The sequence below is a fragment of the Lycorma delicatula genome, chromosome 5 (assembly GCF_047948215.1).
Source record: "Lycorma delicatula isolate Av1 chromosome 5, ASM4794821v1, whole genome shotgun sequence".
NCBI lineage: Eukaryota > Metazoa > Arthropoda > Insecta > Hemiptera > Fulgoridae > Lycorma > Lycorma delicatula.
Window position 1 is genome coordinate 56,233,765 of NC_134459.1, and position 20,377 is coordinate 56,254,141.

The 20,377-nt window shown below is 27.3% G+C and overlaps 1 protein-coding gene across 2 annotated transcripts in view; it reads right to left on the reverse strand.

Annotated features, from left to right (window-relative positions):
• Window positions 1-20,377, reverse strand: part of LOC142324969 (venom protease-like) — an 88,042-nt gene that overhangs the window by 12,612 nt on the left and 55,053 nt on the right. For both annotated transcript variants that reach the window (XM_075366146.1, XM_075366147.1), the window contains exon 2: window positions 2,906-3,005. In XM_075366146.1, the coding sequence (XP_075222261.1) occupies window positions 2,906-3,005 (100 nt within the window). The remainder of the gene's footprint in view (window positions 1-2,905; window positions 3,006-20,377) is intronic.

Below are 20,377 nucleotides of genomic sequence, written 5' to 3' on the forward strand. Positions count from 1 at the left end.
GGCGATTGTATTACCCAAAAAGGTAAATAAAAGAAATGTAATAAAATGATTGGAAATTATCCTATTCAAAGAAGAACCAATAAAAATAGTGAAAAATTAATAAGATTGTGTCAAAATTTAAGTTTAAAAATAATTTCGTCCCATTTTAAAGTACTACCCAAAAAGAAAAAGACATGAGTATCTCTAAATATAATGTCGGGCAAATCTCAATTGAATCGTGTAGCAATCTCAAACCATTGATACAAGGAAATACATAATCTTAAAGTAAGGAAATCTTTAAATGTAACTTCAGACCATTACCTCTTTCAAATCAAAATGAACTTCATAATAAAAAAAATCAGAAGGTTTGTCACTGACCTTTTCAATATTAAACAAGATGAATTCCAAAATAATCTTAACACTATGAATTCATGGGATGAAGCAACAAATAGTTTAATTCAACATCCACAAAACTTAGCTGATAAAACTCTTCACAAAAACACCCGTGGTGGACAGAAAAATGTTTAACATTAGTACAAAACAGACTTAACTTCTAGAAATTGTGAAATTTATAGAAAACATAAGAAAAATTTGAATTGTATAGTAAAATTAGAAAAGATACAAACAAAATTATCAGAAATGAAAAAAGGAAATTTTTAAAACTACAAATATCGAAATTAGAAAATTTCAATAGAAACAACACAAGAGAATTTTATTTAGTTTTTCAAACTAGGACTTCAAACTAGAGTGCACCAAGTGTGTGCTTTAAGAGGAAATATAGAACTTTGCAATAAACAATGAAGAAAATTATGAAATTCTAGCAAATTATTTTGATAATCGTATAAATTGTGAAACTCCTAAAGAAAGATTATCTTTCATTAAAATACCATGACATCAAATTGTAAACCACCAACCAAAGAAGAAATTAAAGAAATCATTAAACTAATGAAAAATAACAAAACTTCAGGTGAAGATGGAATTATTGAAATATACAAATGATGAATTTACAACAGGTGTAACCAAACTTTTTGAAAAAATTTGGCAAAATGAAGTTATACTGGGATGTTGGGAATCTGCTTTAATTCATCGTCTTCATAAAAAAGGCTCAAAAGAAGATGTAAATAACTATAGAGGAATTTCACTACTTCCAGTAACATACAAAATATTTTCTAAACTCCTAATAAATAGGCTACAACCATAACTTGATTCTAAGATTGGAGAATATGAAGGAGGATTTAAAAAATGTAGATCATGACAAGAACAAATTCTAAGTCTAAAATTAATAATTAAAATTCACATATTACAAAACAGACCAGTATTCATTTTATTTATAGATTTTCAAAAAGCGTATAACTTCGTGGATAGAGAATCATTAATTAACTGTATAGAAGAATAAGACATTGATTCCAAGACAGTGAACTTTTAAAAACTTACTCTTACAGATACAATTTTAAAAGTTAAATTCTGGAGAGAAATTAGCAAACCATTCCAAATCAAAATAAGATTAAGATAGGATAAGATTAGATAAGATGGGGAGATCAAGAGGCCTCATCAGTCAGTAGTTTATATTAAATGTATATTTTTGTTAGAATTGGTGTGAGATGAGTAAAAATGTAGTAAATGTTGGTACAACTGGAGCCTGTTTATTGCCTGCTCATTTGATTATTGCCAGTCTGTGTTGAGCATTGGTTTTTGAACAAAGTTACTTAATTGTGTATTGTTGTTTGTTAAAATTCAGTTAACTGTTGAAGAACATGTATTTGTGATTGAAACTTATTTAGAGATGAAGTCTCATTTTGTATGTTGTTGATTATGCTAAAAGAGTTCACTACTGTTAATGGTTCAAGAACTTCATTAGAGGCAACATTGTAATTTTAGATCAAGTGTTTTTTTACAGATAAAGAGTGGTTTCATCTTGGTAAGTATGTTAATGTTATGTCAGAACTACTGGACCTGAATACTAAAAACCCAGACAGTTTCTTTGAATCTGCCCTATACCCACAAAAAATAGGCGAGTGGTATACAACAAATAATAGTAGTACTCTTGTTTTTTTTTTTGAAAAACTGTGTATCTTGATGTCTACCAAGAAATTATTCAAAAGTTCATAGCCAAACTGCAAGAGGATTAGGGTGACTGCAGGTTGCAACCGTACAGCACCACTTGCCATACAGCTCATTCACTCTACTATGGAGATGCTGCAGGATTTTTCAGTGGAAGAATCATTTCTAAAAGATTGTGGCCACCAAGATCTCCTGATCTGACTAGTCCAGACTTCTTTCTGTGGATTACTTAAAAAAAAATTGTTTGTAGAAGCAATCCAACTGAAGACAAACATTACCAATGCCATCCAGGAAATTGAAGGATATAGCTAATAAGAGCAGCTAGGAACGTGGTCAAACAAATTTTCACATGCATAGAAGTGATGGAAATAAATTTCAGCACCTGTTGTAAATAATTATGTAAGTGTTTGCCAATAAACTATTATTTATAGACTAAAAAAAATGAAGGGGCCTCTTTTAAGTTCAGTACTCTATAAAAATATATGATGTTTATTTAGAAAACCCAGGTATTTAAAGATTATTTATTACTCATTTAGAAAAACATGCTAATTTCTTTTTAAAACATTTATGAACATAATTACTATGCTGTTTAGTCCAGAAGGATTGAATAGATTGAACATACTGTAAAAAAGTTAAAATAGTATATAAGGTGAAGAAAATCAGATTATATTAAAAAGATAATTGAGAATTAAAATATGAAGTACGTTAATACAAAGAAATTAGCACAGTATAGAAAGGAATGCATATTATCAAACCAATCAAAGTACTAAAGATAAAATTACTATATGCATACTATACTACAATATTACATGATGTATTATACTGTATAATTTTAAATTCATGTATATAATATGAATTTCCATACCTTGTCTTCTTTGTCTACCTTGATTAAAAAAATCAAATCCTGATGTATCACATAATGCAGTGAGTAAAAAAGATAAAATTGTTATCTTCCACATTTTGTCCTGCAAAAAAATAAAGAATATAATAAATGAAGGAAATCAGTAAAATATCTTAATTAGCTTAAATTTCATTATGATTAAAGATTTAAAAAATTTTTTTTTTTTAATTGTAACTATGCAAAAACAATTTTTTTCAGTATTAGCAGTATTTTAAGTGAACACTAAAAAATCTAGTAATGTTATCTTATAGGAAATGCAAGTAGGACACTTAAACCAATTCTGCCTCAATTATTTATATTCATTTTAATTTTTATAAACATGAACTAGAGGTTTTTGTGGGAAAAATAATTAGATTGATCAAGCAAGTTATTCAAGTTACAATTAAGAATGTATTTTTTCTTTTCTTTCAGTTAGTATGGATTGTACTTTGGTCCTAGGCAAAAAAAAATATCCAAAAATTAAATCTAAGTTTGCATATTGCATAATACCAAATAAAAACACATAAAACTACTTTGCCAGATTCATTGAAAAATTGAGCAACAGACAACTCACAAAAAGGGTAAAGTATGTGGAAGATGTTTTGAAAAGAAGAGTGAAGAATCTTGGTGACTAAGGAAATCATGAGATCTCAAGTGAAGTTTAGAAGATTAGTGGAATTTCTTAAGATTTATGTTCAAACAGTAGAAGGAAGATAAAGCAGAAGTTTATTAAATTTTTTGACCCATCAGGAAAATATCATTATAAAAAGTTATTCTACTTATATGGTCAGATAAATCCAGAAATTTTTGTCATAACATGTTCTAGCAGATTCCAAAGTGCAGTTTTTAAAGTCTTTTGACTCACAATAAAACATTATTATAGACAAATTACTTTTTTATCAATTTACTTCGCCATTAATATTCATTCATTCCAGTGCTATTTTGTGGCCTGAATAATCTGTGACAAATGAAAGAAATTATAAGCCTTTTTAGATTTTATATAAAAAATCCCATAGAAGATAATAAAGTCAAAAGATTAAATTGCTTGAGGCAGTTGTAGCTATAGGAAAAAGTAGTATGTTAGAAGAAATTTTCAATTTATTAGACTGACATATGTCTTGGTAAATCACCAATTAAAGAGTTTAAATTACAATTACAGTAGTTTTTAACTATCTTAAAAATATAAAATTACAAAATGTGTGTGCATGTATACACTCTGGATGAGTGTTTGATTGTGTCAAAAATTGAGTTTATATTTCTGACTCTTGGTTAGGCATTTTTCATGCATCAAAAAATTCCATTTCCATATGCCAATGACAAGCTTCAAGCTAATGTAGTGAGATAATCAAGCAAAAAAAAATTTCAGTATAAAAAATATAATATTTGATAAATTATTCAAATTCATTATAGGAGTATTTGAAAATGTTATAACTAAACGATATTGGACTGAAGAATGATATGGATCATAGACCACAAGATGCAAGTCACTATACTAAATATTTATTTCTCAGCAAAATAAAAAATATATAAATAGTACAAATATTGATTGTTGAGTGTAAACAAATTGGTGCCTCCATCATGCTCTAGCAGCATTACAAACTGGTTTTTCTCCAAACACTACTTACACTATAGAGAGTAATTAATACGTTGTATTTTATTACAACTTTTAATAAATTTATGCAAGATATGATTGATAAGATCTCAGTTTTCTTACTAAGTTATTTTTTACTATATCATGCTAATTTACTGCAATCTTTTTCTATTACCATTCTTCTATTTCACTGAAATCAGAACTTTAATTTTTAAATTATATTCTTTTACATCTGAATGAAACTATCATAAATGATTCATTTTACTATATCCTCTATATTTTTAACTGTTTTAAATTATTACATAATCTTTCCAATCATCTAATTTTAGTTATTTTCTATTATAACTCATTTAATTCTCTGTTTTACTGAATTTCTTTCCTCAATATTTCATTGTTGTGAAGTATTACATAAAATAAATATTTTAAGAATGACTTTTTAATTTTTGAATCCTGAAAACAATGGTAAATACAAAAATCTAGGCTGTAATTTTTTAACTGACGACAAATGTACTTGTACTTAAAGAACCTGGCTTCATCAACAAGCCACCAACCATGTGATTACTGTGTAACCAACACACAGAAAATGGAATATTCCACAGATCCATATGCTAACTATCTCTTGTCAGATTAACCATTCAGGCATGGCAAAGGTTTAGGTTGAGGTCAATGTTAAGATTCAATCCAAATTTACATTCTACAGCTACAGAATCCAATAGGCAAAAAAGAAATCAAGAAAAGGAAAACAGAGAGGATGATGAGAAAGTACAATCTTGTCATTGAAGAACAACAAAAAGCAAAAATGTATATCCAAAGTATTACCATATCCATACTGTCTTTAAGTTCTCTACTAGGCAGTGTGGATACTCTTATCAGTCAGAAATCTTCAAGACAGAGAATTTTACCTAGGATGAATGTAGCATTTTACTGTTGGAGAGCAGTAGTAATTCATTAATTTTGTTATTTATTGTAAATTCCAGGAAAGTAAGAAAAATAAAAATCAGTCAATGGTACTAAAATTAATGTATCAACATATTTCATACAAAATTGATTTACAATGAGAATGAGAAAAGTAATAATTATACTTGAATATGTTTATTTATGAACATTTATATTAATTAAGGCAACATAAAAAAAATAATAAAAAAATGTTGTAATTTTTCTGATTATATATTTCCAATATTATAGCATAAACTTTTTGTATCTACAGGGTAATAATTTATTTTAATTATCCCAAGAAATACAAAATGCAAATAATTAAATGTAATTAATCATTAATTTATATCTTCTGACCTTTTATAGTTTTTCTTGTTACATAAGGATACTTTTAATGAAATTCAAGAATATAGTATCAGTTTTTGTATTTTATATAATTGCAAATTTGTTAGCAAGGTCAAATGAGGTTAAACAACTTTGCCAACTGGCAGTATGCTTGCAAGTTTTTTGAGATTAGGATAAACTTGACAAAATGGAATGCTATGTCATCTGCTTAGCTATAAATTATTAAACATGGAGAAATAAAATACACGTAATACTGCCAGCTGGCAATATGCTTGCATGTTTCTTGTGGTTAGGATAAACTTGACAAAATGGAATGCTGTGTCATCTACTTAGCTATAAATTATTAAACATGGAGAAATAAAATACACTTAGTACTGCTTGTAGCATATTTGTGAGTATAAATATATTGTGAATATGTTTACATATATTTATATATATACATGTATAAATACACATGCATGTGTGCATGCACACACACACACACACACACACACACACACATGCCCACATGCACATATATATATATATATATATATATATAGAGAGAGAGAGAGAGAGACATGGAAGCATATTCATCAATTAATTAATTGATTAATCATCTAACTGATTAAAATCAACGGTGCTAAAATTTTATGATGTTAAAAATGTACTAAACTTAATTCAATTTAAAAGTTACATTAACCAGTTTAAAATTTAAAATAGTTGTCTTCTAAAGGGATAATGGAAAACGTAACAGCAGTTATGTCATTTGAATGGAAAAACCCGGTTATAAATATAAAGATAAAAATCAATGAAATTTATAGGTTGGTGTTTTATTTAAAATGCTTAGGATGTAATTTCATACACAATTGTCAGAATGAATGAAATAACTTCCATCACTTTTGCAGTTACCTTGTATATAGAAATACTTCACAGGTAGAACTATTCTTTTTATCATTAAAGTATCTTTTATTTATATAAGTTTTATTCTTACACTTATATTTACTACTACTAATATTTCCTTGCTTCTATTGATAATGACTATTTAGGAACCAAAATGCAAAACTAATTTTAGATTTTTATCCAATGAATTGTTCTTCAGCATTTTCTTTTTTAAATCTGGCATAGTTCATTACTTGATTTTAGAATAGTCTACTATTATCATCCAAAAACTATAATAAAAAATCAATCAGTGATATATATATATAATATACAATAACACATGTGAAGATGTAAAATTAAAATTTGATGTAATAAAGTTATTATCCAACACCAAGAGAAAGCTGATGTTATGAAAAATCATATTTGATATATATATATTTGATAGGAATATATTTGATAGGTTCCTAAAGGCACAACTTACCTACCACTAGAATTGTATGACTTATGATCACATTGTATTATCACACTGATAATACACTAATATTATCTCACTTAACTAAAAATTATTCTGCCAAACCCCTTTTGGAATGTTTAAGAAGTATAATTCATTTTATGGTTTTTTTAATTGTAAAAAAATGTAAAGATGAAAGTTATGAATATATAATTAGATAAATTTAAAAACTTATAGGTAATGTGTAAATTAAAATAAAAGTTTAAAATATTTCACTGATTACTTTTTACATATATCTATTTATTTACGCATGTATATTACAGGTAAAATTATCAACAATTATAACTTTTAAATTATATTTATTACATTATTATTCTATTCTTCATTAAAGACTGAGTTGAAACTTACATAAAACATAATTAGCATTTCAAATTTGTTGAAAATCATTTGTTTACTTTTCTGTAAAATTTCAGTGCGTAATCCAGAGATTAATATTACAAAGTGGACAAAGTGGAAATAAATGAAGATGGTGATTTTATAGGTAGATAATGTATCTAGTCTTATACATAAAACAATGCCACTCTCATATTCTTGTTAGCATTTTTTCTGTCATTATTACAATTTTCTTGTAACATTAATTAATTCAGAGTTTTGATTAATCTAACAAAATGTAGTCCCTGAAACCCTGATTATTAAATTTCTACTATATCCCATGAATTTAATAAAGAATTAATTAGTTACTTTAAAAATTGAACGAAAACTGTTTGGTGTCCTACTACATTATTTATGTTTCTCATAAATAATGTAGTAGAATATTTTTTAAGAATATTTTCAAGAGTGAAAACAAAAATAGATTTTTGTAACAAATAGTAACTCCCACCTATTTTAATGGATGTATTTTGCAATGATAAGTAAATATAGTATCATTAAAGATGAAAAATCTGAGTTAAAAGGAATATTATGTAGGAGATAAAAATTATAGTGACATCATTAGAAAAGAATTTTGTATAACATACATACACTGATTACAATAAATAAAAAAAAATCAGAGAAAATTGGAAATTACAGTTGAGCCACATCTACTGAATCATTAAAAATGAAATACTTAGTAGGTTATTTACCAATATTAAAAATTTATTATAAGCAAGGAACCAGGAAGGCAAACAAACCAAGAAGTATATACATTGCACCACCACATGTTATTTTACTTCTTAGAATATTTAACCATGAAAAGAATCACAATTACAAAGACCACAGAGTAACGAATGATCAGTTGGTAATTGCATATAAGTATTTTTATATAATTTTCCTTTGTGCTAGTTTACAATAATTTGATGGAACCTAACCGCAACAAAATTAGTTAAGACCAATAATTGCATTCAGTAATTATTACTAATCATGAACTCTTTCTAATATTGTTTAATATTTTATAATTTACACATCACTTTACTGCAGTTAAAAACTGTAGTTTCTTAGATTAATCATCAAAAACATAAAGAAAGAAGAAATATTAATATCAATAAAATTCAGCTTTACTTATTCCATTTCAATTCTATATTACCCAAAAATTGTTATATTTCTGAACCCCCATTTCTTTTTTTTTATTTCTTTTTTTCTTTTAATTTATTTATTTATTTTCCTTTTTAATCCAGAATTACGTAGTTTTATAATAATTGTTTACCTTATTACACTTAACTTTTGACTTGGCTCTTAAATTGAAATTTTTAAGATAATACAGAACTGGAGTAAACTGAGAACACATTAGATCCATATTCTGTAAAAAATAGTTATATTTATACAGCAGACCTGGCAATGCTTTGCTATTGCTACATTTGAATATATATATACCCAAAATAGATTAGATTAAATGAACACAGTTGAAAGTTTGACAAAACATTAAAAACCGAACAGTACAGAACTTCACAAAATACCTTTCACTTTATCCCTTTAACCCTTTCTCATTTTCACATCCACTTTCCTCCTCATTCTCCCTTTCACTTTGCCCCTTTTCTTTTTCCCTTTTCCCTATTTCCCTTCTTTTTTCCCCTATTTCCCCTTTTAATTTCTCTCTTTTTTCCCTTTTCCTACCTGTGACCTGATTAAGTCACAGGTAACTTCTAATAATGACAAACATTTTTCAGAATACAAAATTTCAGGTTACCTGTGAAAAAGAGAATTGATAGATCATTGGCTTGTTTACTGAGCTGAATATACACCTGACCCCGTAGGAGAAGACACCCTCCATGTGATGATTTCAGTCGCCAGGCCATCCCCTCCGTACCTAGCTCTTGTGGGCTTTACTGGAGGTTATCTTCAACACTTTGGCATTGAAATCTTTCGGTCTAGCTGCAGCCAGGATGCCATTGATGCAAATGCCACAAGTGACATTCTCATTGGTGTACTACTAACTACCATGAACTCATAAACAAAATACATCATGCCTAGTCTTAAATAAGACCGAATGGACTACACAGTAACAAAGGAACTGAACTACCTACATAAGTAGGCAAAAGCGAGTTCAGCATACAAATATTGTTGAATATCAGCATAACAGCCCACCAAAATGGAGAAGAAAGCAACTGGTATTTCTTATTACTCAGGCATTCTATGTACATTGTGGTCACAAGAAAGACTGGGACAAATAATGTAAAATAAGTAAATAATGTAAAATAAGTAAATATTATTCATGCTAAAAATACTTAAATAAATGTAAAATTAAAATTTTATATATACATTTTATATAATTTTATAAATTACCTAAATATTAATTCTTATAATTTTTTTTTTCTGGAGGCTCATCAAAATTATAAAATTATTAAAAATGCTACATTTTGCATCAATGAAAATTCTTTCATTTTTCTTAAGATTCATTGACCGATACATAAATGTCACTTTCAAGAGTTTTAAAATCAATTGAACAATTTATTCGTGCATTACAAAAAAATTTTCTTTTACAGCTGGAGTAAACCTTAACATTGGAATCCAGCTTACTTTGTCGATCCCACTTCTTTTATAATGCTTGTACGAATAATAAAATTAACTCTTAAATTAACACTTGTACTGCTAATGTAAGGCTTTTCTTATGCCGTACTCAACACAAAAAAAAAAAAATTAATAGAGTACAAAGTTGTGCTTTGTACAAAGATAATGTTATTAAAGATAATGTTACAATAAATTAAACATTTAAAATATTTTAGAAAAAAAATTATGTAAATTTTTCAGATGTGGTTTTCAATCAATATGTTGAAGGTAATCATATTATTTTAATCAATGTATAAAGTAAATATCATCATTAAATAGAAAATAATAGTATAAAAATATTTCAAGGTCTAATGTTAAAAATAAATTTAAAAATATCTAAAGTTCTTTAAAGGAATAGTTTATACAAAGCCCATAGATCTTACATAAGTACACCTTATATAGAACAACAACAAATAAAGCAACAAATTACAAATAAACTAAAATAGATCACTTGTATATATAATTATATCTTATAACATATCACTTAAAATAAAGAGTACATCATTTAATATTTATTTATTTCACTATAATTAACTATTTTACAAATTTGTACTTCACAGCATCATTTTTTGTCAGATTCAATATTTATAACCAATTAGTTGCTGTATAATAATAATAATAATAATAATAATAATAATAATAATGAAAAATACATTTTTCCTTTCACTTTCCATGTGTTTTATTGCGCTTGTGTAGTGGAAATTTGCAGGTGTGTTTATTGGTGTGTGTGTGTGTGTGTGTGTGTGTGTGTGTGTGTGTGTGTGTGTGTGTGTGTGTGTGTTTGTGTGAGATGTGATTTAACCCCTAAGGAAAGACATATCTGTGATCGTTCTCCTAAGTGAGCTGGTTGCACACAGGAGAGTGACCATTCCCTACTGTACTCAGTAGCTTCACAAGTACATGAAATAATAATAATGATTTAGATCTAACTTCTGATTGCAAAAAAACTGATTTTAATTAGTTATCTATTTTTATATTAAAAAATTAATCAAATCAATTTTTATTTCTTGTACGAAGTCAAGGAAGTATTGTTTTTGCGAAAAATTTCGTTTTTCAGATTTCAACAGAAATATCAATTTTGACCATCCCTAAATCCATTTTTTGGCGTGATGTTTGTATCTCGCATAACTCAAAAACGATTAGCCGTAGAATGTTGAAATTTTGTATTTAGGATTGTTCTATTATCTAGTTGTACACCTTCCCTTTTGATTGCAATCGACTGGAACAAAAGTGTCCAAAAAAAGCCCAAAATCGAAACAGTTGGAATTTTGGATTTTTTCTTAACTACAGTAATAAGTCCTCGTTGAGAGTTTTTCAACGATATACCATAAGGGGTACTTATTGTCATTGGTTCCAGAGTTATAGCCAAATAAAATTTTAATTAATGAAATATTTGGATCTTACAAGGGGAAGGCACGTCGGTTCGAATTCGACTTCATGTACATATATTTCTTTCAACTTTTGCTTTCTTAATTTAAATATATTGATTTATTAATAATTATTAACCTAGGATAGTAAAAAAAAATTAGTAACAAATAATAATTCAATAATAACAAAAAAAAAAAAAATGGAAAAAATCAGAAGTTATCAGTGAAATAAAATTTTATGTACTTTTCATTCTATTCAAAAATGTTTACATGTTAATAATTATTAATAAATCTATATTTAAATTAAAAAAGAAGATGAAGTCGGATTTGAACCGATGTGCCTTCCCCTTGTAAGACCAAATATTTCATTAATTAAAATTTTATTTGGCTGTAAATCTGGAACCAATGAAAATAAGTACCACTTATGATATATCATTGAAAATCACTCAATTAGGGCTTATACTGCAGTTAAGAAAAAGTCCAAAATCTACATTTTTTTAGATTTTGGCATTTTTGGAAACTTTTGGTCCAGTGAATTGCAATCAAAAGAGGAAGTGCACAACTAGATGTCACAACAGTCCTAAATCCAAAATTTCAGCTTCCTACGGCTAATCATTTCTGAGTTAATGCGAGATAAATACGTACGTATGTACAGACGTCACGCCGAAACTAGTCAAAATGGATTCAGGGATGGTCAAAATGTATAGGATATTTCCTTGAAATCTGAAATTTTTCGCGATCACAGTACTTCCTTTATTTTGTACAAGGAAGTCAAAATTAGAAGAGAAGTAGAAGAGAATAAATATTTTTATTAAGATTATTATAAGTTTTGACTAATAACTTTAAAAAAAATCCCCATCAACAGTAATTAATACTTCTATATTAAATGCTCTTACAGAAAAGTTTTGTTTGAATTAGTTTAACTTACAAAGAGAGATGGTTGTAATGTAGAGATTATAACTGCCACTCTTCAAAACTTATACTGCAGAAGTACAGTTAATTTAAAATAAAATTTAAAAAGAACAGTTAGGAGAGCAGGTATAATTAGGAAAGGGAAAGAAAATTAATGATTGTAATTAAGGTATTATATATGATCCATACTACTACTACTACTACTAATACTAATTATTATTATTATTATTTTCTAACGAAGAAGCGTTTGCCACCCTCCTTCCCTTGCTTGTCGGGGATGAGGTTGTAGACACCAAGCCGGCCGTGAAATATCTCGATATGATGATTGACCGGAACTCAGGTTTGATGAGCAGTTACGGAGAGCTGCCGACATAGCCTCGAGGGCTATAACCGACCTTAGCCGACTCATGTCGAACGTCGGCGGACCGAAGCCCCGCAGAAGGCGACTGTTGATGTCCACGGTATATTCCGTTTGTTATACGGGGCGGAAATGTGAGCCCAGGCGTTAAGATTTGAGAGAAACCGGAAGTTGCTCGCGCAGCTGCAACGCACTGCTGTCTTACGAGTTGTTTTCGCGTATCGGACCGTTTCCGAGTCTACTGTTCTGGTGTAGCCGGTGTCATACCCGTTGCACTTTTTCCGAGGGATCGCCAGGCGGTCTACTGGAGGGGGCAGGTAGGCGAAGATGGAGAGACCATCGTCGGGAAGGAACGGACCCGAACGTTTCTCGCCTGACAAGAGACCTGGGGTTGGGATCGTGAAAACGTGAGGACGATGGACATTAGGCTCTTTCCTTTGAACAGAGAAAGATACTTTTACAAAACAAAAATGATCGAAATCGAAGAAAAACGTACGAACCGAATTCTGAAGATCTCCTATTTTTAAAGCTGTTAAAAAATTATGTAAGTGTGCAGGCCCGTGAGATTATATATAAAAAAGACAGAATTGATTTTATATCAAAAACGTATTAACGTACAATCATTAAATTTCATGATCGCTTTTACGTCAAAGGGATTAATTCTATTATTCTGTTAAACAGATTTTATGAATTGATAAGGTGCTTCATCACGAATTGATCAGGGAGCAAATCGGACTTTATGAAATTAATATATAAAAATTATGAAAAATAAAGTCTATCGATTATTTTATTAGTAATTTTTGAAAGTCGAATTTTAATCGACTTATATGACAGGAAAGATAATTAATAACCATTAACGAATTTTCGTAGAACCTCCTCTACGCCTGAATATTTAAAATCACTAATTATCACAGTGGTTTAATGTATAATTAATTAATAATAATAATTCATTTTACCTTTCAAACATAAGCTTTCCATAATTTTTTTTTAAATTTTCACTCTATAAACTGAATGACTGAAAACATGTTTATAGGTTTTTTTTAATCAAGTGTAATCCGGATGGAAATACCTTTTAATTTCATTCCAGAGACAGACGGTAATAATTTAAATTATTTTCTCAAAGTAAATATTATATTCAATTGAGATGTTTTGAGCTTTGTTTTATATTTCTAGATATCTTAAGATGGAGCCCTTTAGTATTATATTATATTCAAATATAGTAAAATTCAACTTATAACAGATCGACTAGAATTTTTTATGATTTTTTTTTTTGCTTTATATAAGAAGATATGTATACTAAATAATAATGATTCCAACTTCCATTACTGTGAAAAGTTAAAATTATAAACTTATTTTTAATGTATTAATTTCGAATTTAATACTGTGGTGAAGTGCTAGCGTTTTTATTTTTTATCCAGAAGATTCATGGTAAGCTTGTTATTTTTAACTAGTTTAAATTTAAATTTTGAAATTCTTCGATCAAGCAAGCCTTTAGGCTTATTATGATGCATTAATTATTAAAAAATAATTTAAATCAAAATAAATTATATTACTTTCCAACCTTAAGTAACTATCAGCAAAATAACCAAACACCTACTCACTATAAAAAATATTAATATTTTAATTTATAATAAATTTATTCGGTTTATCTGTGTTATACATTGATTAATAGTATCCTAGATAAATGTTGGCTGGATTGTAACACATTATTACACAGCACACTATAATTATGGCCTCGAATTAGCGGATCTATATTAATTAAGTTAACTAACATATCAAGGTAATTGTAATATCTTCAATCATGTTAAAACATTTAGTAAAGTAGGTAGAAAAATTATGATTAATATTACTGTAAAATACGTAATGTATTACATGAAACTTGACCTTAATTTTGTAACTGTGGTAAATAAATATTTTCTGCATTGAAGGAACTCGAGTGATCATCATTTAACTCGATAAAAATATTTGTATTAGCTTATATTTATTAGAATATAATATTTAAAAATAACTATCATATTATGATATTTAATTTAAAATATACATTTGAAATAACTAAAAATAGTTCAAGGTCAAGCTGTACACAAAAACTTACGTACTGTACGAATAGAAAAATAGATAAATTTCATTTATTAAACTATAAACCTTAAGAAGATATTTTCCTACCTAATAGATGATTCATAGAATAATGCAATGACATGACTTTGTCATAAACAGAGCAAAAAATAAACTTAACAACTCATAATACATGTGTTAAATACATAAATTGTGTTAATAAGAATGTCCTTCCTACTTGGCAAAAATCTTTGTGAAATACCTAATAAATAGTCGGATTTCAGTGGAATAACTTTATGTGCTTTTCACGAAATCTTATATAAATACTACATGTTATCTTACCTATTAGCATTTACAGTAAAAATAATATTACACATTAGTCATAGAATATTCCCTCGCATAGTAAATTCGTTATTGCGACATAAGAAATGAGGTGTGGTGACATTATTAACGTTAAAATTAATCTATAAATAGCTATGTACGTCGGGACGTAAGTACATAGAATATTAAATTATTTCACTCGAGAAATGTACAGACCACTTCTTTGTGTGTTTAGAATTTGCCTTTTTAATTAAAACTGTTCTTAAGTAATATATTTATACCATCGATTTCAATATTTAAACTATTATTTAGCTGTACGACACCTTTACTCTGTTCATCACTTGAATTGATGTATAAAGAATATCATTACTCTCAGGAAAATCAACCAGTGCTTCTTGCACCGTAGTTGTTTTACATCACGTTACAACCAGGAGAAAGACTGGGTTAGATAATCTAACGCAGCAAATTATTGCGTCTGTCAAAACGCCACAGATAATTACACACCCTCTTTTCTCATTAGTAAAACCCACGCGTGCGCACATTCAGATATATACATATTACATACACGAAAATATTATTTTTTTAACTTTTAGGATTACACCGAGAATTGCATACATTTTTTTAAGTTAAAAAGGTCATTAAATTAAACTTCTTGAGCTAAAAAATTGTTTTTATTTTCCATACTGTCAAAATTAAAAAATAAAATACACAATAATTACCGTAAAAATAAGCTTATTTTAACAAAATTTCTCTTCTTTTAAATTGCATCAAGTATTTATTAATTCATTAGCCACTATTTTGAGATGATTTTTTATCAATTTTTCAGATCGTAACTAATAATTAAACTCATCTAAGAGGCGGTCAACAATATTTTAATTTTGGATTCTTTAAATAAGACAAAATAAACTTTAAAATATAAAAAATCGACTTCAAAAATTATACAAGAAATTTCGATTTCTAAAAATCGAAACTTAAATTGAAACTTTTTTTTGAAGTCATTTTTATTTTTATTAAGTTTATTTTCAACTATTTAGTTTGATTTTTATTACTTAAATTATGGATAAGCTTTGAAAATATTACTCGTATGAAAAACTTCGTTAATAAGAAACGCAAATATAAGAAAACTATGTCTTAATAAAAATAAGGGAAGTAATCTATGAAATAATGTGAAATAACTATCGTTGAATGTAAAGTACAGTTCTCAAAAATACAAGAATATATATATATATTTTTTTTTTTTTACTTAAAGCAAGCTTTAAAAGTAATTTTTATGAATTTCGTTTAAAAATATCGGAATTACAAATAGATATATTTCATTATGATTTGATTCATTTATAAATCTTTTTACTACCCAACATGTATTTTATGATATTTGTTTAATATGTATACTTAATTAACATATAATATATATATCTTGTGTAATATGTATTTTTATCGGTACACGTGTTATCTATAATATAAATTGTCAGTTGACGTGTTATGTATTTAATTCATTGATTAAATTATTTAGTAGATATTGGTTGTTATTCATGTTTTTTTTTTTTTATTTTAATGTGTATTATGGAAATAAAATCAAATAAATATTAATCCATAACGACAAAAAGAAATAAAAAATATTATAATTCTCCAATTTAATCGACGCGTACAACTATCGTCAAAAATCTTTAACTTAGGAAAAAACTGCATAAAATATTTTTAAAAAATCATCTAAATCTATTCATTTGCTAAAGAATAGGTTTGAATACAAAAAAAATAATTTCATTCTTTTACTGAAGTCGTTAAAAAAAAGGAAATTCATTTAAAGCATTTTCAGCATCAGCAGTTGTAGAAAATCTGAATACAGAAGATTTAATTTTTAACCGTAAATTAGTTAAAAATTATTTTTTCGCAACCTTAATCACATTCTAAACATATGAAATATTGTAAAATTGAATAAAAATTAAACAAAGGGAAGTACATATACATATTAACTAATTTAAAATGTTTTATTATATTTACGCTATAGTAATATTGTAACATCAACGAAGCGTAAAAATGGAAATTCCATTTTTGTGATAGGCACACTAGTAGAATGTGAAATACCGCAGGTAGAAAACAGTTTCATTGGTCATGGGAATTTTTAAATTACGAATATTAATAGTGTGCAGTAATTATTACATATAAAATTAGTTTACAATCTGACAGGAAATTTGAATCATAACAAAGATTAATATTAATTAGAATGGTTTTATATGTGGAAACTTTGTGCCCTAGGAATAATAATTGTGGATATTATAATTTTACAATTAATTTTAATGTTCAGTAATTAGGAAATTCAATATAACAAAAATTCTTAAGTATTACTATAAAAACTTAGTATTAGTAAATGCTCTTACATTAAACAACATCATTGTCTTTCATAAAATAGTATATTACTAACAAAATTCTTTAAAATGTTTCTTCCTTAAATTATACAATAAAATGTAATAACTAGTTTCTTTATACTAACTCTATCTTTGAATATTTTAGGTTAGTCTCGGACGTAATCTCAAATTTACACGAATATTAAGAGGAATATTCGATTTTACATTAAAAAGGTGGTCAAGGGTTTTACTTTTCCAATTATTATACAATATAACAAAAGGAAAAATTGCTACCTGACAAAAATGACCCATCGAGATATAAATATATATATAGGTACATATATTTATATAAATTACACTTAAAAAATTATGAAACATGAAATTTTCGTACTTAAGGAATCACGAAACATCGAGATAAAATCTACCTAAAAAACAGAAAACAAGAATTTGAGTATGTCTTATTATAGATTATAGATCTCTCCTCCCTCACTCAATCTCTCTCGCTCTCTCTCTCTCATTCTCTCTCTCTCTCTCTGTGTGTGTGTGTGTGTGTGTGTGTGTGTGTGTGTGTGTGTGTGTGTGTGTGTGTGTGTGTGTGTGTGTGTGTCTATATATATATATATATGTGTGTGATGAAGAAACTTGAAAATGATAGGATGTTTTCTACATAAGGTAAGGTTACATTAATTCTATTAAATGTTTTTAAGAATTCGTTGAGATACAGAGATAGTCTCTCTCTCGAAAAAACCTCCAAAGCGCAAATTTTATTTATCTTTTATCTACCGTTTTTATGCTAATCATTTTTGCAAAAAAGAACGAGAATGTCAGCTTAATCAGAATAAGGTAGCTTATACACCTGGAACGTATCGTAAGAAAAGAAGGATTGACTAAAACAATGCTAGAAGGATTAGAAGAAAATAGAAGCCATAAAAAAGTAAATATTATAGACGATCTGAAAGAGAATGGAACCTTATGAAAATCTTAAAATGTTAGTCTGGAATAGCGGAGAATGGAAACGGACGTACTGCAAGAGACCTATCTCAGGATAGAAAGCTATATGATGGTCAATTTTCTATAAAAAAATAATAGTAATTTTTATTTACTACAATTTTTATATTAGGCTTCTTAAATACACTATAAACGAATTAAATATTAAGATTAAATTAAAAAGAAAAAAAATCGTCAACCGAGTTGCTGGTTCTATTGTCAGCATTAGTTTTAAGATAAGACAACTTAGATAGAATTCGAAGTTATGATAAAATCCCTGAACAAGAAGTTCTTCAAAATCGATTTGTTGTTCTCTCGTGACACGCAAAATAATAAATACAGTACATTAGCGTTAATGCTCAAAATCTTTGTAGCCTATTTACCTGCAAATTGTTTCGTACAACTGTGATCAGTGTTGCATGAATAATTCTAAGTAAAAGAAAAAAATATTAGATTTAGATGAATTTAAACTCTAGATAAATTTGATCTGATTTGCTCGTTTTACATTGGGAAAACAGAAACATAGCTCATAATACTTCAACTGTGATTATAAACTAAACTAGCACTAATCTGCTGAATTTATAGTAGATAGGTTTTCTTTTTCTAATTTTTTCCAAATAGTTATATCCTAAATTCCAATACTAAAAGAGTTCTACCTCACAAATTGAATAAAACGGGTAAAATGTGTAATCCGAAAAAAAGAAAGTATTTAAAAAATATTAAAGGCTTTCGTAAAAAAGTGACGCATGCAGTAAAAAAAAAAAAAATTAAAACAGAAATATTCACGTAGAGAAAAGTTTATGAAACTACTTTAAAAAACCGCATTGAAAAATAATTTTGAATTTTGCACCAAGTTAACGGTTACAAAAATGTTTGATAGTTGATAGTTGTATTTTGGATGAAATTTAATAAAAAATAATATATTTTTTTAAATTATTTTTGTTTTTATTTTTTAATTTGATTAACATTATTCATTACTTTTTCTATTTAAGATATGGATAAGCCTATAAAAAAGCGACATCCACATGAAGAATAAGAATTGATTGAAATTAAAAAAAAAGCAAAAACTGAGAATCCTAATTCTTGATAAAAATCAATAAAAGAATGAAGAAAAACAACATTAAATAACTATTATTGAAGATGAGCTGACTTCTTGGAATGTGTGAGTTGAATAATATTTACATTACAAAATACGTTTTAATTTCTTTAGGAATCTTTTAATTTACTTTTTAAACGACTATTTTTCATTGAAATCACTGACAGAGTAATACTGAAGACTTGTAAGCACTAAAAAAATGATCACTTATTCTTAAAAAATAACAATATCCAACCGTTATCGTATTAAAAAACGGAACTCTTTTCGTATAACTGAACACAATACTTCGGCCTACAAGAAAAAGTCTTATTATTCTTCCGCTTTTAATAAACTCCCGAACCATTTGAAGAATCTTACCACTAATTTATTTAAAATATAATTAAAATATTTTCTTTTAAGGAAACAATATTACCTTGCTGATGAATTTTTAAATAATACTAATTAAAAAAGAACGTTTTTTCTGCATCCCGTTCAACGGGTACGTAAATATCTGCTCAAAATAATTTTCAATAGCGGTTTCTGAACTGTGAATTATTTTATAAAAAGTATTTATATTTAAGGTATTTACCTTACCATTATCTCAAGTGTTTTTATTTAAATAATTATTACACACTTTAAACACATCTATATTTATCTTATAATTTGTTTTTAATTTATCTTATATTAACGTAATCTGCAGAATGTTTCTAAATTCGTAGGCTGGCTATACTTTTCCGGATTCTACTTGTAAAACTAAACAAAAAATATCCTTAGGAAAAATGGCAACTTCTCCTTCGTTCTCTCCTTGTCCGCCATTTTGTTATTTTTATATAAAAATTTA